At 42.2% G+C, this 18767-nt stretch overlaps 1 protein-coding gene across 1 annotated transcript in view; it reads right to left on the reverse strand.

Moving 5' to 3' along the window:
* LOC138246810 (alpha-2-macroglobulin-like protein 1) overlaps positions 1–18767 on the reverse strand; it is a 184323-nt gene that overhangs the window by 12644 nt on the left and 152912 nt on the right. Inside the window, exons 29-32 of the mRNA XM_069201572.1 lie at positions 15210–15276; positions 11656–11724; positions 11188–11302; positions 10006–10035 (exon numbers count right to left, since the gene is read on the reverse strand). Of these exons, the coding sequence (XP_069057673.1) occupies positions 10006–10035; positions 11188–11302; positions 11656–11724; positions 15210–15276 (281 nt within the window). The remainder of the gene's footprint in view (positions 1–10005; positions 10036–11187; positions 11303–11655; positions 11725–15209; positions 15277–18767) is intronic.

An 18767-nucleotide genomic window follows, 5' to 3' on the forward strand; every position in this document is an offset into this window, starting at 1 on the left:
CTGCAGTCTTGCAAATCAAATCTGAAGAACCACCCAAGAGAGAGACCCTAAATATCCCTGAAAGGGGGATTGGTCAGCTAAATAGGTAAGCACCTATCAGGGGATGGCTCTGACGTCACCTGCTGGCACTGGCCACACAGATGCTCCCAGAGTTCCCCGCCAACTTGGAATCCAAGATGGCAAAACCCCGGCACCCTCTGGATGAGCTCTGAGAACCACCCCCTTTCCTTTATCCAGTTTCGTGCCAGAACATGGACTGGGGGTCCCAGAACCAGTGTAGACTGGATTATGGAAGGAGTGCACCAAATGTGCCCTTCAAAGCATTTTCAGTGGCTTGGGGAGGCTACCCCTCCCAAACCTGTAACACCTATTTACAAAGGAGAGTGTGTAACACCCATCTCCCAAAGGAAATCCTTTGTTCTGCCTTCCTGGGATTGAGCTTCTCAAGCAACAGGAGGGCAGAAACCAGTCTGAGAGATGGCATCAGCTGGGGCTGCCTGGAAAACCTCAGAAGGTTGTAATGGCGGTACTGGGGGTCCTCTAAGGAGCCCCCAGAGTGCATGGAATCATACAACCAATGCTTGCAAAAGCATGGGGGCATGATTCCTACATGTTTGATACCAAACAATCCTATGTCCAGAGTTACCATTATGTAGCTGGACAGAGGTAGTGACCTATGTCCAGTACATGCGTAGACTGGCGTCCCCGCACTTATGAAGCCTGGGAAAATGGTCCTGGAGGTCGTGGGGGCACCTCTGCTAGTGTAGGGGTGCCCTCAAACACAGGTACTCTGCACCATGCCCTCAGGGCCGGAGGGCCTGCTATAGGGGTGACTTATAAGTGACCTGGTGCAGTGTTAATGGCAGTGAAAGGGTGCATGCACCTTTTCACGCAGGCTGCAATGGCAGTCCTGCAGAAGCCGCTGCATGGGCTCCCTATGTGTGGCAAAAGATATGCTGCAGACCATAGGGATCCTCTGGAACCCCAATGCCCTGGGTACCTAAGTACCATATACTAGGGACTTATAAGGAGGCACCAGCATGCCAGTTGTGGGTGTAATACTGGGTTACCAGTATGCAACAACCATAATTTAAGGGAGAGAGCATAACTAGAGGGGTCCTGATTAGCAGGTTCCCAGTAGACACTGTCAAACACACTGACAAACAGGCCAAAAGTAAGGGTAAACAAGCTAGAAAGAGGCTACTTTCCTACACTCATATGTTATGTATTCATATAATAATGAGATGTTTAAGGCACAGTTGTTAAGGCAACTGTGCAGGAGAAATTCACATTCGTTTTTTTCACACCCTACATCACAAATCACAAAGCCTAGTTTGCTCATAATTGTGTTAAAACACTATCTATGTTTGATTGACAGGTATCTTAGCGGGGAGAGATCAAAGTATATAACAGCTCATATGTTATGTATTCATGTAACATGATTTTTAAGGCACAATAATTAAAGCAACCGTGCAGGAGAATTTAACGTTTTTTTCACACCTTATACCACCTATCACAAGGCCTAGTATGCTCATACTTGTGTTCAGAACACAATCTTTGTGCAGGTATCTTGGTGGGGAGAGGATGTTCATATTCCTGAAGGGGCTTTAAGGCTGCAGACACATAACTTGAAGGTTATGTGCTGTTGGCATTCCTTTTCTCACTCTCAGGAGCAACGCAATATAATAAGTCAGACACTAGTTTTGTGTAAGGCTGAACAATGAAAAGCGTCGACTAGAAATCGGTAAAAGGTCTGTGTCTTAAAAGGCCATCTATGAAACTCATTTTAAGCATCTTTGGTGCTAATATAGATTTTGGCTAGTGACCAAGGGAGAAGGGATTCCATGAAACAATCAAATGTTTAATACTATCATTAATTGTATTTGATGAAGACCATTTGATACGTTGCCAATTTTCCTCGTATTTTTATTCACATTTTTCTTAATGTTCTTTTTCTCCAATAAAGCTAACCCATATATTCTATACTAGAAGAGGGCTTTAAAATTTAATAAAGCTTTTTTTAAATGTATAGTTTGGATACTTATTTGTGTTCATCTTTTGAGGAAAGGGGCTCTAGAACTAAATTATTAAAATATGAATGATTAAACATACTCTCTCTTTTTAGAAGACGTTTGCCACCAAGGAGTCCTTTGAAACATTTTGAATGATTTGTAATCCACGAAAGGCAAAACCTGGATGATCTTGATGAAGGCTATATATTAATCGACACATGAAGGAAAGGGCAGGTCTTGTGTAACATTCTGATGTTACACAAACATGCTGAGAGACTTTACTACGCTAGATACCTGGGGAAAGTGACTGGGCAGAAACTGGGTTTGGGAAGAAACCAACGTTTCACACTGTAGTTCTTTCCTCTGGATGTGTTCCCTGCCACTACTACCAGGTCTGTTCCTTGCTGCATCCCAAAGCTCACCTCCTGCCATTGCTCTTCTCCCCACCTCCATCATGTTCCTGGTGGGTGTCCTTTTGTCTTGGTGTGTTCTCTTTTCATCCTTCACCCCTCCATCTTCCCCCAAAAGCCTTCATAAACATCTATCTGTCTCACACTCATTGTCTCACAATCAGTTACTCAGCTGTCACTCCTTGTTGGGCACCATTGTCAACAAATTTATACTAAGGAGTGGGGCAGTGCTTTGAAGAAGGATCATCTGCATCACAAATGGGTAACCTCTCTGCTGTGTCATCACCGAAGGGTTGCCCATATCCATCGCAGATCAACCCATGGGCAGGCTACTCGAACTGGATGAAGATGCTGTCATATGATTGAGGACAAATGACCTCTGCAGCTCGACACCGACAGGAGTAATAAACTGGACATCAGTGCTTAAATATTAGCTTCAGCATCAGTAAAAATGAGATAAATGAATTTATAGACAAGTTGTTTGCAATATGGATAGTTAGAACTTTTCAGACTATTCATTGCCTAAGAATTCATTTCCAAGGAGTTGATTATTGGTTTCGCGACCCATTTAATGGAAAATTGACTTGCCATATTTGTAATACCTAAGTTCTGTCTTAAACATCATGTATGGTCATTGTACCTCCTGTTTTGAAATAATCCCTTCTTAGTGCATATTCATGTGAGTGTTTAAGCACCACTTCCTACAACATATTTACCTGGATATGTGGACTGATGCAGTTGTGTTTACAAGGAAGACCATGTGTCTGGTTCTATATGCACAATCTGTGCTGTACTCCACTCCTCACTCAGCCTGTTCTAGAATCTTCAGGTTTTACAAGTCCTTGGATTTACACAGTCATGGAATAGTCTAGGATAGAGGTCTCCAGCTAGTAGCTCTCGAGCTACTGGTAGCTCTTCAGCCACCCATAAGTAGCTCTCCTGTTTCCACTCCTGCCTACTAAATTAGCATTTGTTTGACTGAATATATGTATGCCAAAATAGAAAAGCATGACATTTAAGTGATAAATCATTTGATGTTGAGGAAGCTTACTACTAACATTATTACTTTGGTGCCAGAGGCATTTAAACTATGGGCATTATGTATCACCCACATAAAAGTATTCCAAATTGACAAAGCCTTTTTAGGTTGAGCGTGCAAGCTCTCTGGCCTGAAGTAATCTATCTGTGGGCTTTTCCCCACACCCACCTCTCGCCCATCACTAACACTCGTTTATGGGCTTGTTTTTCAAATATCCTTTGTCATCATTGGTAAATGCTTTATGTTTGTCCCTCCCCGGGCAGGTTTATTACCTCCTTGGCCATTGACCCCGTTACATGGCTAGTTGCACTTTTGGCGATAGGTTTGACTACGATCAAACATTTTCCTTTCGTGTCTCTCCTTCACACTCATGCTCGTGGCTGCCGTGGCGCTTTGAATAGGCTTGCTTATGTCAACATTTTCAATTAATGTGGCAAGAAAAGTCCAGTTAGGAATTTACAAGCCAAATAGCTCTAACCTGAGGAAACGTGAGACCCAGTACATTGCAAATGTTTGTTTTTAATTATTGCTGGCAATCCTGTCTGATGCACTGAGGTGATCACTGCGGGTAATTTTACAAAGGGTTGTCACTAATGTAATTTTGTCTGATGTCACTATTATGACATGAATGATATTAGTCGCCCGGGATGATTGATATTGCTCATAAGTATCTCCTATTACAGAAAAGGTTGGAGACTTCTGGTCTAGGATATCCCAGATTAGCTAGCCTACATCCAAAATGTTTCTCAAATTCTTGTTTCTTACCTAGTTCATTTCACATATTCACTTCCCTTGCCTAGTAGGAAGAACCCTTGGTCAGTTTGTAATCTGTACCGTTATGGCTGGGGTGGAGTTTTTATTCACCGTTAAAGATCACAGTGTCAAGCCAAACTGTCTATATCCTTTCACAAGATTGGAAATGCTGAGCTGATGAAAGCTGCCAGCTTTGTGAATACATTAATGACACTTCTTCATTCGTCCACACCTCTAAGCGCCACATTGCATTATGCAATAACTGCTCCTCCGTTGTCATTGAAATACAACATGTGAACACTTCTGACATAGGTGCAAACCAAAGATGATCCCCTCTGAACAACACACCCTACATGGTGTAGCCTACTAGCCATGTAAGATCTCTTTGGTGCCTTGCATAGGGGGAGTAAGCGCTATATAAATCATACCATACTAAATGATAATGGATTCAATATTGTACCACAGGCACTGAATGAAGACTCACCACAGTAAGAGGGCAGATTTATGCAATAAATGTCTCTTGAAAGATACTGGACTTGTGGTGTGAGCATGGTGGGATGACTGAGTCATTCATGGTGCCTCTGATGAGTAAGATTAAAAGGTTTGTGTGAAAAACCTTAAATGAATGATTAATAAAAGTTTTTTATTTTTTTATTACAAACGGTTTTGTTTTTCATATCTTTAAATATAATTTTGGCACAATTCTAAGAGGGCCAGGCAGCGGCCATTTGCTGCCTGGCCATTCCACTTGATGAAATCCACTTTAACAGAATTCTAAATGTATGTTCTATCTTATTTACAATGCCAAGCTTCAGAATTCTGTATCAGATAAAGTCATTATCAATAGTGAACAAGCACTGCCAAGTCAAAACAGATTGGCAGTGTCAATGCTTTTGTTTTTTTAAGTATGGCATCACCATTTCTTTTACCAGCCTAATGACACTTATAGTATATGTTTTGAGGAACTGATCCAGAAGGCAACAGAGTGAACCATAGGAATACATATCATATCATATAGTTGACCATATTGTATGCCCTGAGGAGTTCACCTCAGGGTCGTACAGGAGCAGCAAAAAGCATAAGTATATAGATCTAGGGGGTATCTCCTAAAATAGGATGCATATATCCTGGGACCACTGAGCCCTGCCAAAGGTGTGATCTCCTGGGGTGGATGTTTATCATTTGATCTGGGATTTTGGGGTGGTCCAGGATTACTGGGAACACTAGTAAACAGATTGAGGAAGTTATTGGCAAGATTGTGGGGCTCGACCCAGAGTTTGGTTTGCTGGGTCACCAAAACATACCCAAAGGATAAACCCAAGCTTGTAGATTTACAGATTTCGCCCTAGTACTTGCCATACATGGCACAGCCAAGTGTAGGAGAGTGAGGGGGCACCCAATATAGCAAATTGGTTCAGGGAGCTGGGCCAAGATGGTGGCTTTAACCTCAGAGCTTCAAAAGAGGGTGGAACTGACTTAATCACTGGTTGGGATGTGATATTGATCGCTTTGGTGGCTAAATGAGGCACTAGGCCTCCCAGGACTACATCAAAGGTGTAATAATAGCAACGGACAAGGTATCACGCAGCCTCGGTGGGCGACTCACTCAACGCAACATCCTAAAGTAGGTATGATGTTGAAGGAGACAGCGGATGATATGTGCCGTGATGCCCTGGGCGTTCTCCTGACACACAAATTTGTCTTTGTTACACAACTTCATTTGTCTGCTAATTATATTACTTCTGAGACAGCATAGCTCAACCGAAGGGGGGGGTGTAGGTTTAAAGTGTAGTAACAGGCGATTTTGGGTTTATATTATATTAATAATTTGTAAATTCCAACATAATACCATAATATGTATAGTAGATATAGAGTAGATATACAGCAATGACAGACCTGCCTCCTCACCAGTGCCAAAGTGTGAGACTCGATATCGGCTCCCTTCACACCGTCACCCGATAAGGACCAGATATCACACGGTGGGAAGGAAAATGAGCTGGAAACCACTGCAAACAGTGGATTTTCAGCTTGTTTTCATAGTCTTTGAACTGCCGATGTACATTAAGGGGTGTGAAAATACCACAGGACAGAGACACGAGCCTCAGCAAGGGTTGTTTTGTGTTTCTTTGGAGGGTGAGGTTTATCGAGGGGCTGGGGCAAAAGCACCCTATAGGTACTTCTGGGTGCTAGGCACCACCCATCCTCACATGGTAAATATTTTGTTAGGGTTGGCAGGTCTGCACTGAGCATGCAATGTTTCCTTTTTAGGCAAGAAGTCAGGTTCTTCTGTTGTGCTATTAATAATAATCAATATAATCATTAATAATAATAAAAATCAACTTGGGAGGAAGAATCTATGGGGTCCATCCAAGGAGCAGACATTGCACACCCATCCATATGGATAACACAGACGAACTGAAGAGAGAGGATATCACTCATTGCTTTTGTGGGTGGAACACATTTAAGGTGCAGAACAGAAGAATGTGAAGTAGGGGGTGGTTTTAGGTAGGTTATGGACGGAGCTCAGGGAAGAATGTCTTGGATAAAGCCCTTTCCAGGGTTAAATAGGGAAGACACCACAGGATGATGCACTAACCTCTCTGCCCAAACGGTGAAGACACCACAAGAAGACACCATGGAATGACACTAGAATATAAAGGCCTAATTATGATCTCACAAAAAAGGTGTCTTAAGTATTGGTTTAAAAAATATCCCCTTGCTGGATGTAATTATAGAACATCTCCATAAATGGGGCAATATTTTAGGTCTAGCCTTTGAGACCACTTTGGCTTGCCAGGCTATAGTTTCCCAAAACACACACATAATACACATACCTATAGCTGCTTTTGGTCAGCAGGATTCATCCATTGGTCTGGTGAATTGTCATTCACATCTTGCTTCCACCAACCACAGCATAAAGCTTGGCACAGCGGCACAGCCCACTTTACTTATTCATGCATTTTACTCTAAGTGACAGCACAAAGCTTGTGTACATTGTTCACATCTGCTTAAAAATAGTTCCATTCTATTCAATGACCAAGCTCTTTCAAAGCGTTGTATATTATTATCTTTTAAAAATGTATATTTATTTTTCTAGCTCTTCAGGTGTGCAGTTAGATGGTAATTTGCTGGATGATACTTTCTCATTGTCACCTTCAGAAAACAAACTGTGAAATTCATGGCAAAACTAAAATTAAAACAGTTACCTCAGTAATTTTTATTACAAGCATGTGGTGCCACAGTTAGGTGACTATCTGTTTTAATTTCTTTTATTAGAAAACTTTAAAACAAATCTACCACTGCACCGGGATGTCAGGGGAAGATCTATTGGCTTTGTTAACACTGTCTGTAATTGACATTTTTGCCACAATGTTTTTGTCAGACAATCATTTAGTTATTAAAATTCTAACATGTAACTGACGTCATCATTATCTCCACTTGTCAAATGCCATCTGGGCTCGATGGCCTTACAGCAAAACAAAAAACATTCCAATATGACCACCACACATTTGTGGGTATGCAAAGCGGCCATCTCTAAAAAACTAAAAAGCGCTGGTAAAGTCTGTAAGTCTGCACCCCAATGTAACAGGCTAGATCTATTGGCCTTGCCAAAGCTACGGGTTAGAACTATTGACTTGGGCAACGCTTGTTGAAAATTGTTTTCTATCCTCCCTAATTGTGTGGCTCTGCTCTGCCTTGAATTCCTGCACCCTGGTTGAATCTAAAAGGACCCCAGAATTTACTTGGTTTATAGAGAAGCTGGAACGCGTAAAGAGCCAGAAAATGTGATGGAGATTTCCACGGTGTAAATTTACAGCAGACTTCTGATTTTTGTAACATTTCTGGATCGCTCTTGGAGACAAGTATCTCCTCGGTAGATAGATCCACTAACGACCACAGCTCTATTTCACCAAGAGTCACATAATGTTTTCACTAAAGTTCATGAACTGGATCCTTGTCCAAAAGTGCATGAGACTTAACTACAGTCAAGAACACCTTTCCCCACCCAACGTGCGCCGAATAAAATCAGAAGGCACCATACACCCGCTTTTAGAGTGAAACTGGTTTATTTCCAATTGCATTATTTCCATTTGGATCATCTCCAAATTCACAGAAGAACCCGCTCCTGGAGAGGAACAGTGAGTGTACAATAGACCAGAGGAAGGTACTGTACATAGAGAGAGGTGGGTGAAGTGAAGCAACAGGAACAATGGGAATCATTGAGAGAGAAGAGGCCCTGGTCCACTATTCGCTGTTTGTGCTTGTGGAGTCACCTGTAGTGAAGAGAAAAAAATACAGATCAGAAAAATAGCACCTAGGATGGAGATGTGTGTTGCTAGGCACTGCTGGGGAGTTGGTGTAACTGTACAGTGACGGCAAACTAGGTATATGCGGGCATCGTCATAACAACCCTTGTGATCTTACAGTGTTAAATGAAATTATGTGAATATTACTGCCAGAAGCACTGTCGTTAAAATGCACAACAAGAAGACCCTGCAGCACAGAGGCCAAACATGAGGCCTGCAGGGCATGTTCCATTGCCAGGACACTGGATGTAAATTTACACTGCCAGAACTGGGGTAACCATACGCAGCCAGGAGAACTTGTGTAACTTTACACTGCCAGGAGAAATGATGTAAATTTACACTGCCAGAACTGGGGTAACCATAGGCAGCCAGGAGAACTTGTGCAACTTTATACTGCCAGGAGAACTGGTGTAAATTTACACTGCCAGAACTGGGGTAACCATACGCAGCCAGCAGAAATTGTGTAACTTTATATTGCCAGTTGAACTGGTGTAAATTTACACTTCCAGGAGGGCTGGTGTAAATTTAGAATGTCAGGAGAACTGGTGTAGATGTACACAGCCAGGAGAACTGGAGTAACTTTACACTGCCAAGAGAAAATGTGTAACTTTAAACTGCCAGGAGAACTAGTGTAAATTTACAATGCCAGGAGAAATGGTGTAACTTTACATTGCCGGGAGAACTGGTGTAACTTTACCCTGCCAAACCTTGTGTAACTGTACACTGCAAGGAGAACTGGTGTAACCTTACACTGCCAGGAGAACTGGTGTAACTTTACAGTGCCAGAACTGGAGTAACTTTACACTGCCAGGAGACCTGATCTACATATGCACTGGCAGGAGGCCTGCTTTTGAATTACACTGCCCAAAGATAGAGTGTAAAGTTACCTTGCCAGAGGTTGTGATGGGAATATACCCTGCCATGATTCTTAGCGTATGTTTACACTGCTTTGAGACCTGCTGTAAAAATGCACTGGCAAGAGGCTGACCATAAAGTTACACTGGCAGGATATCTGGTGTAAAGTTAGACTGACGAGAGACCTGCTGTAAAGATACTCTACAAAGGGTGCTGGTGTAAGTGACAGTGCCAGGAGACCAGGTAGATAGATGCATTGTAGGAAATTGGATTGAAATATACACTGTCATCAGATACGCTGCAAGGCTGCACTTCCAGGAGACCTCATGTTAATGTTCATTGTCAGGAAACCTGGTGTAAATGTGCAGAGTTAATATAGTAGAGCTGTAAATAAACACTGTTGAGGGTGTCACAGTGAACTGCTAGATGGGGAAGCTGAAGCAGGTAGGATAGGAGCAGAGACAGCCCTAGGTGCCAAGGTAAGATGGGGGCAGGAAAGGGAAAGAAGAACGTACAGAGGAAGGGAGTAAAACAGGAGACGACAAGAGGAGGAACCACTGAGGAGAACGGGGAAAAGGAGGGTAGGAAAGCAGAGCAGGAAGGAGCCTTCCCTTCATTGGTATACCTACCTGCACTGCAGGGAGCGTTGTACTCTGTTACTGCATTGTCACCTTGCAGAGAAGGAGAAATAAGGATAAGAACAGGCTTATTCAAAGGACGGTCTCTCATTGCTCCTGGGCAAGTAGATTGGTCAACACTGCAAACAAACCAAAATTCAATCTACTCCATTAGAAAACTAAGGTGGATAACTCAAATCAGGGACTACACAGCAATATGAGCCTGCTTCCCTGATTACACAAACTGTGCCTGAGGGAGGCTAGCGCCTAGTAAGTAGTACCGGGTTGAGGGGAGCTGCTGCCCCATGGTAAGTGGGAACAACTGCTGCATGGGAGTCATTATTTGCTTGAAGTTCTCATTGTCTGCTAGAAGTGATTATTTCACAGTGTATTTGAGGAGATATCTATTGTCTAAGGCAGTGTGCCATTTCACAATGATGATTTATAATGAAGTACGGGGCCATTGTTGGTTGGTGAAGCTCAAGCACCAACGTATTCAGGGGTGCTCCCGACAGGCCTAACCTGTGGTTCCTCCACTATTTAGGATCAGACCTTGAGTTTGTTTTGCTCCTCCATCAAAAAAACAGCTTTCTCCCACAAGGCCTCAGGTCATGGTAACAGTTGCCATGCCTTCACTGGGGCAGTTTAAGGACCACCAGATCTGTCTGCTTGGGACAGCCATGGAAGGCAGGGTCACCGTGTAAACCATGGCCTTCCCAGGCAAATAAATAGTTCTACGGCCCCACATGAAGGGAGAAAATTTGCTGTCCTTCAGAATAATTATTTTTTTTCTCAAGAATCAGCTCCTGCTTTGTGGGTTCAATCATTAAAAGCTAAAAAATACGGCTGGCAGTCTTGGACCTGATACTCTGCATCTTCTCAGGAAGGAGAGAAGCTCACATGCTCTGTCGCTGTCCCCAACATTGCTGATTCAGGGTTAGCAGAAGTGGCATCACCCACTCTTTGACTCACACGGTTGACCCATTCTCCAAACCTCAGTCATGAAACTGTCTTCTGATTGCTGCTAATAGGCTATGGGATGTGAATGGATTTGAAAGTACAAAGAGCAAACATTGGCCAATGTGTCACTTAGTTTCTATCCTTATGCCTGCCTTCATGAATCCTGAGATGAAGGTATCAAGGGATATGATGACAAGGGGATCAGTTCCAACCATTGGCCGCTCCTAACTCAACATGACTTCTCACCTTTCTCATAGTAGTCGTAGACCGTCACAGTGGCTGGCTTCATGTCCTTCACTTCATTGTCCTGCTCCAATGAGAAGCTAAACCGATGTTGTGTCTTGTCAAGCTACGATAGAAAACAATTAACCAGAGAAATGTAAGGATCACGTTAATCACAGAAAACCTGCACTGTATTTAATGTCTAAAGAAATCCAACACCAATCTAAATGCAACTATATTAGATAGTGAGAATGAGAAATTGATTCTGGGAAACGTAAATTATGTTGTTATTGTGATGGTCCTCTCTTAGCATGGTTTCAATGGAATACCTTTTAATAACATGGTCCATCTGCTATCCTGTTGCAAAAGATTTACGAAATGTGCATATGAAGCCACCTGTTCCTGTAATTTCAAGGCCTTTTTGAGTTACTATCTAACTGAACATAATAAACTGATGAAAAGTGCAGTCTTAGCTCTCACCTGATCCAAGTAGATGGTGACTTGATCTGGCTTGATTTCCACTTTCTTAACATCCTTCTTTCCCTCCAGCTGTGAACACAAGAGCACAGTTGAATGTATTCATCCCAGGGTCCTTGAGCCCTTCCTATAGCTATGCAACTTCTTCATTCCTCTGACAGACTGTATGTATGCACCTCACTGCTCCAGGGTGATGTCACTCTGTCACACTCAATACTTCGATGCACCTGTCTCCTTTTGTGGCTATGATCTTTTTCTCCCTCTCTCTCTCTGTTACTTACTCTCTCTGTATTGTTGTCATCTTTCTCTGTTGCTTCCTTTCTCACTTTGTCTAACTGACCAACCAGTCTTCCCACAACCCACTTAATGCACCATCTTCCTTTCACTGACTAGATATATCTTATATCAATCTGAGACTTTTGTTCTACCCCTCTCATTTACTTTGATGCAACCTTAACCATATCTGCCTTTTCCTGCTTCAGTTACTAATGTGACATAATGCATTAAATATTGTTTTATTCAAGTCATGTGTCATGTAAAGTGGCCAAACATGAATAGTGGTCCTAATACATGTGATGCCAGCTTTTGGCCCACGCAGATTGAACACCGGGCACAGGGAGTGTCAATCAACGATGCCCAATGCTCATAAACCTTACCTTTATTCTCTTAAAGAATGGCCTGAGACAATGCCCAGGGCAGGCCACCAATAGCAGCTATGCACAGGGCAGAGTCTTCGGGGGTGCGGTCAATGGCCACTAGCCATATGCTGAACCACTCTTCCTAACACCAGGTGGGTACCACCTGAGACCATGCCTGCAGGCACTGGTTACAGCATGACCTTTGACCTTGTCATTTGTACTGCATCCCACCGAAACAAACAGGTTGGATTGTCGCAGACTAAAGAGGGTTGGATTGAACAAGACCTAAACCCTGTTCCTGAGTCCCATTAAACCAAAGGAAGAGCTATCAACCATCATTTGTTTTCTTTGTTTCAAGTAGCATATTTTCTAAAAAAAAATGTTTTATTTCAGAAATAACACATGATAAATAATGTAGTGTACTTATATATTTCTTTACATCATACTCAAAAGAGGCATTTGATTATAACACCCAAAGATGTGTTTTGCATTACCCAAATGGCACCTGCCAACTGCTGCTTCTACTGAAAACAGTCCACCTGATGTACAGCAATAGGATCTCTCCCTAGGTGGTCAAATAATATAATGAACAGTGAATAGATTGACTGTGAAGGAGAAATACTACTCTGGCCTGATACAAAATGTGACTGACACAGCCATTGGGTAGTGGGTGAAGGGGGCTGCCCTAAAGCAACCAATAGCAGAGAGAGCTTACACAAACACCAAGATTTGTCCACTGTGCACCAAACATGAAAAAGCATTGCCTGCTGAAGTTTACTATGCCTCTATATGAATGAGTATACGAGTATAAAAGTATACAGAACCTAGATAGGAAGAGCAAGATAGAGGACTTTGGGCACACTATGATCTTATGTAAGGTGATCCAGCCCACAAATAAGAGCGGCGGTTCATGGTGAGGTTTCCGCACCGCACCAGTGCAGAAGGCGCCTGTGTCAGGGGCGGTTCCTCCATTAGGGCGGAGGAGCGTCAACCCCCCTCACCCCCACCAGCAGCAGAAGCTGCAAAACCTTTAACAAACAAAATGACAATAAACCATGTTTATTATCGTTTTGATTGTTAAAGGGGCGGGGCCACAGGATGATAAGCAGTGAGGGGAGTGCACTGTGCACTCCCCTCAGTGCGCATGTATGCTTGGCCAGGTGTGTCTTGCCGGCCAAACAGACATGTGCAGTAAGCTCTCTACAGCCCAGCAACACAGTTGGCGGGCTGAAGAGACCATGTACAGGCTCTCAATCTGCCTGGGAGCGCCCAGCCAATCCTGATGCTGCTCTGAGCAGCACCAAGATTGGCTGCAGGGCAGGCTGAGAGCCTGTGCCTGCAGCCTGCAGCAAAGGGAGCAAGAGGAGCGGTGCGGGAGCAGAGCAGGTGAGTTTTCATTAAAAAAAAATTTTTTTTTTTAAATACATTTTACCCCTACCCCATTCCCCCCCCAACACCCACTTGCCACACACACCCTTGTGACCGAAGGAAGCCGCTACTGGCTTGTGTACTTCTCATTGGCATGTCAAGTGCATACATTAACTTGAAACATCTCACGGTTAATGCATATTTTGCTCACACAAGAGCTCGGAAACATAGGGCAGTGATTGCCCCTTTTGTTGGCAGCTCTACTGTGAGAAAAACATGGATTAAGTCAGAGATAATTTGAGTTAATATATGCAAATAACATCCCCAACAGCAGAGCAGAGACACTTTCAGCATTGGTGCAGCACAGAAAAGTGCATCATGATACAGGGGTACATTTTACAATAATTTCAAAATATGACTATAGTCATCGGATTTTTTAGGAAATATTCTACACTAAGGATTGGTGAGAAAGAATAACAAAATCCAAGATATGTATGATTCTATGATCTGGGGGCCAATCACCGTACCTTGAGTTTTCGTACTATTTAACTTGTAGCAGGTCTAATCTCAAATCGGTAGACCAGATGCTCAGTGAATGGTAAGGATGCGGTTGGATCTACACTAAAAATGTCATTGGCAAATGTCAGCTCTTTGGCGTCTAACCTTAGCATATACCGCTTGAAAAAGTGAAATGATGAAATATTCCTTATAGAAAGCGTATAGTAAATTACAATGAATACAGTCCATGCGGTGCTGGTCATGTATTTGAGCCCTGCTACCCAGGGCTTAAAACTCAGTGGTGCTCTAGGTATCTACTGAGACTTACTTTTCAAAAGATACCCAACACACTCCGTATTAGAGTCCTATTTTAGTCCTGAGTCCATTCTCAGTAAGGATACGTAGTACAGATGAAGTTCAAATCCTTTTTAGGCACACAATGTTAATCTTCTACAGTCGACACATGTTTTGTCACTTCTGTGACTTTTTCAAGCCTAAAAATAGTATTACCAAAACAAGTCTGCTCCCGTATGTGGTGGCTAATGTATTACTGTTGACTAATGACTCATTTTATCCCCATTATTATAACCTTCCTGCTTTTTTAATCCATGTATCGTCACAGATGCTCTTGTGAAGAGTTTGTATAAAATTGGGTTGTTAGTTGACTGGGGTGTGGCCCCTGGTCAAGCGACAGCCACAACCCCTTGCAAGATGAACCACAAAAAGTCACTAAATTAACTTATTCTTGGTATCTTGGCACGATGTAAGCAGTCAGGCTTAAATTTAGAGCCAATGTGTAAAGTATTTATGCAGCACACAAACAGAAATATAGTGAAAAAACAACACAAGAGAAATCCCAAATCAATAAGGAAAAATAGGGTAAATTTCAATACATTTTTGGACACCAAAACAACAAAAGTCTAATTAGTAGAAGCAGAGTTTTGCATTTCATTATTTTTTTTTTTTTGTAAAAATAGTTCCAAAAAGCACAAACCTTCAACTATAGATGTCTGGTTGCCATGAACCGGGTCAATGTCATGCTTTCAGGCTGACCTCAATGTCGGATACAGTCACCAGATTAGACCCATTGAGTCTACCTCCCAATTGAGCACCAAAAGACCTGTTCAAGATGGAGAGGGACATAAGGAGCAGGGAGAGCATCCAGGGAGGCTGTCAGTGAGCATGAAGAGCAGACCAGGTGTTGCAGACCTGGGTTTCTGGAGCTGCACACTGGTGGTCCCCACAAGACATCGATGTTATAGCACCAAGTGTTGGAATGGCGGCGCTTCACGTTGCATTGTAAGCTGCAAGATCTTGGTGCAAACAGCGCACTGGATTTCAGCTCTGAGCCGCATTGAGGGTCCAGGACCTGAAGGGCACCAGCTGGGGATCAGGAACTCTCTTCAGCTGGGTCAGGAGCTAATGCATGATATTGGGGGCCTTTTATGTCTCTGAGACTCAGATCAGTAGACCAGCAGACCAGCCCTTGGAGTTACTCTGATGATCTGGGTTCAAGATGAAGTTGCAGGTCCAGTTCTTCTTCCCTAGGAAAGAGGGCAGCACAGCAGGGCACTCGTACCTTCAGAAAGGCAGTCCAGCAGTGTGGCAGTCCTTTCAGCAGCACAGCAGTCCTTCTTCCTGGCATAATATTCACAGGTCGAGAAGTGTACTGAAGAGTTGGTGTCTGAGGTCCCCTTTGTATTCTGCCCAGGTTCTGGTAGGTGATAGAAGCTCCTAGACAGTAGTTTTAAAATGCATAGAATGTTCTGCCTCCCCTGCCATGGAACCAAGCTGGCTACAGAATAATGGGGTGTTGCTAGGCCCTTTGTGTGAAGGCAGACCACAGGCTATTCAGGTGCAAGTGAGGCTGTGCTCAGCTCCACCCCCTCATCCTGGTAGCAGATGTCCCACTGAGGCATACTTAGTCCCTCTATTGTGTGACTGTCTGGAAGGAATTAACACAGTCAGTTATACCTAGTCATGTCACCCCAGGCAGGGTAAAGGCACAAAAAAGCTAAGGGCAAAAACATGGAAACTTTCTAAAAGCAGCATTTTTAAAACTGCAACCAAAACCCCAACTTTACTATTAAATAGGGCTTTCCACCACAATTCCAAAGAAAAACAAACATAACATAGCTATTAGCTTACATTTGGAAAATGACAGCTTACTAAATGAAATAAGGCATCCCCCAATGTTAGCCTATGGGAGGGGGAGGCATTACAGAACAGAACAACTAATTTGGGACTTGGGGCAAGATGTAGCAAAGGATTTTACCCATTCTGTGTCTATGGGAAAAAGTGTTCGTACATATGGCCCTTGGTCACTACCTAGACATGTAAAACCTAAAAGTACATGTCCAACCTTTTAATTACACAGCACCCTGGCCTATGGGCTATCTAGGGCCTACCTTAGGGATGACTTGTATGTTAAAAAAAGGGGAGTATGGCAAGGGGATTTAAATGCCAATCAAAGGCGTAGCATCAGGGAGGGTGGGGAGGTTTGGGGTGTTAGCACTCTCAAATAAATGTATTTACCAATAAATAGGTGGGTACAGGTACTTTCAGTTGGGTATGATGAGGTGGCTTTCTGATTTCACCTAGTATTTCTACATGCACCCACAGACAAAAACATATGCAGACACATTCACACACACACACACACACACATACTCTCTCTCACTCTCTGTTTTGACGTTCTTAAAACTGTTGGTTATTTTACAACCTCTTGTCTTCTAGGTAACCCTAACAATCCACACACTGCTATCCCTTCCCACTGCCCCTTAAGCCCAATTAAGCGTTGTTTCTCAAATATTTTGTTTTATGATGGTATATTAGTGTGATTGTTGGGAGATTCGAAGCTCCCTCCCTCCAATCTTACTAACCAAGCTATGCCCCTGATGCTGGTTCACTGTGGCAGTTTAAAACTGCATTCAGGCTTCAGTGGCAGGCCCTGGACATGTTTTAAGGTGCTACTTAAGTGGGTGGCACAATAGGTGCTGCAGGCCCACTGGTAGCATTTAATTTACAGGTCCTGGGTATATGGTATACCTCTCTACTAAACGTGTAATTAAATTAAATAAGCCAATTAGGTCAATGCCAATTCAACCATGTTTTAGGGAGTGAGCACAAGAACTTCAGCATTGGTAAGCAGTGGTAAAGTTCACAGAGCCCCAAGTCCAATGAAAACGAATTCAGCCAAAAGTGAAGGGTAAAAAGCAAAAGGTATGGCGATGATCATTCAGATAGGGCAACGCCCAAAAGAGTTTCTGATCCAAAAAAGAATTTTTAGCGGAGCACAACAGTTTTTCTTAAAGTACCAATTGTGAAAAGCCAATAGTAGCTATGTGACTAATGAACTGTCCAAAATATATTTATACTCCTATATTGTCATTAGCCTCAATAATGTAGGTTCTCCTGATATTATACAATGATAATATTTATTTCAAAATTATTGACAATTATATATGACATACAATACTAAACAACTACAATGAAAATCCAAAGTGGTAAAAGACATAATACAAATTAATACAATGAGAGTCCTCTATCGAATATCTAACACAAAAGTAAGCTTTAAATTAATGGGACCGGATGGTGTTTGTTGAATCCACATGTAACATCAGCCGACACGTGTTTCGTCCATACATTGGACTTCTTCAGGGCTGATAAATCACAATCCAAAACATTGTATTAATAATTAAAAATTACAAAATCTAAAATTCAATAATAACTACAAAGACTAAAAAGAAAACCAAAGTTAGTCAAATCTCACCAAAAATGTGTCAAAAATAGTCAGAAATCATGCCACAGAGAACCTACGCCCCATATCAGTAATTGAGATTGATACAAGAATGAATTAGTAAATATAGGTGATAGGGATAGCTTTGATGCAAGTGTAATGGTAAGTCACCATTTTTCAAATATAAGAAAGAGACCTTTATGTCACCCAACACCAATCAGAGGGAAAGTACCTTAATATCTCCACTTGTCTCTTAAGTTTTCAAATGATATCCAAACCTCTAAATACAAAAACAGGAGGAGAACCAAATTGTAAGCTACCAGGTTCCAAAAAATATATATATATTGACTATATTATAAGTCTGGTCCCACACTGACCTTGGTAATGTCCGCACATAACTTATTCATTGTACAAAAAAACGAAACCGACTTCCATTTCTATTAGTAATATTATTTCAGTTCATCAGCTTTCAACTGGTCCTACAAATAGAAGGAAAAGAACATGTTCGCATGTACCTCAAACATGAGATGAGATGGCATCTATGCCTTACGCCCTTCTTATCGATATTACCTCCTCCAATTAGACAAAATTTCTATGCCATTATGATATATTGTGATGTCCATAATACTTGGGACCTAAGTCCCCACATAGTGAATAGAAATCCCTGTAAATATGTCCCACTACGTGAAAAAACACACGTATATTTTGTCATGATGATTGGCCATAGAAATATTAAACCATTAATGATTATTGGATGTTAAAAACTATCTCCGGTATTAAAGGGAGTGAGCGATGTAGTAAAGAATGTGTAACATTAAATCAATATCATTGGGATATATAGAAATAAAAAAAAAACACACCCAAATAATCTT

The sequence above is a fragment of the Pleurodeles waltl genome, chromosome 7 (assembly GCF_031143425.1).
Source record: "Pleurodeles waltl isolate 20211129_DDA chromosome 7, aPleWal1.hap1.20221129, whole genome shotgun sequence".
NCBI lineage: Eukaryota > Metazoa > Chordata > Amphibia > Caudata > Salamandridae > Pleurodeles > Pleurodeles waltl.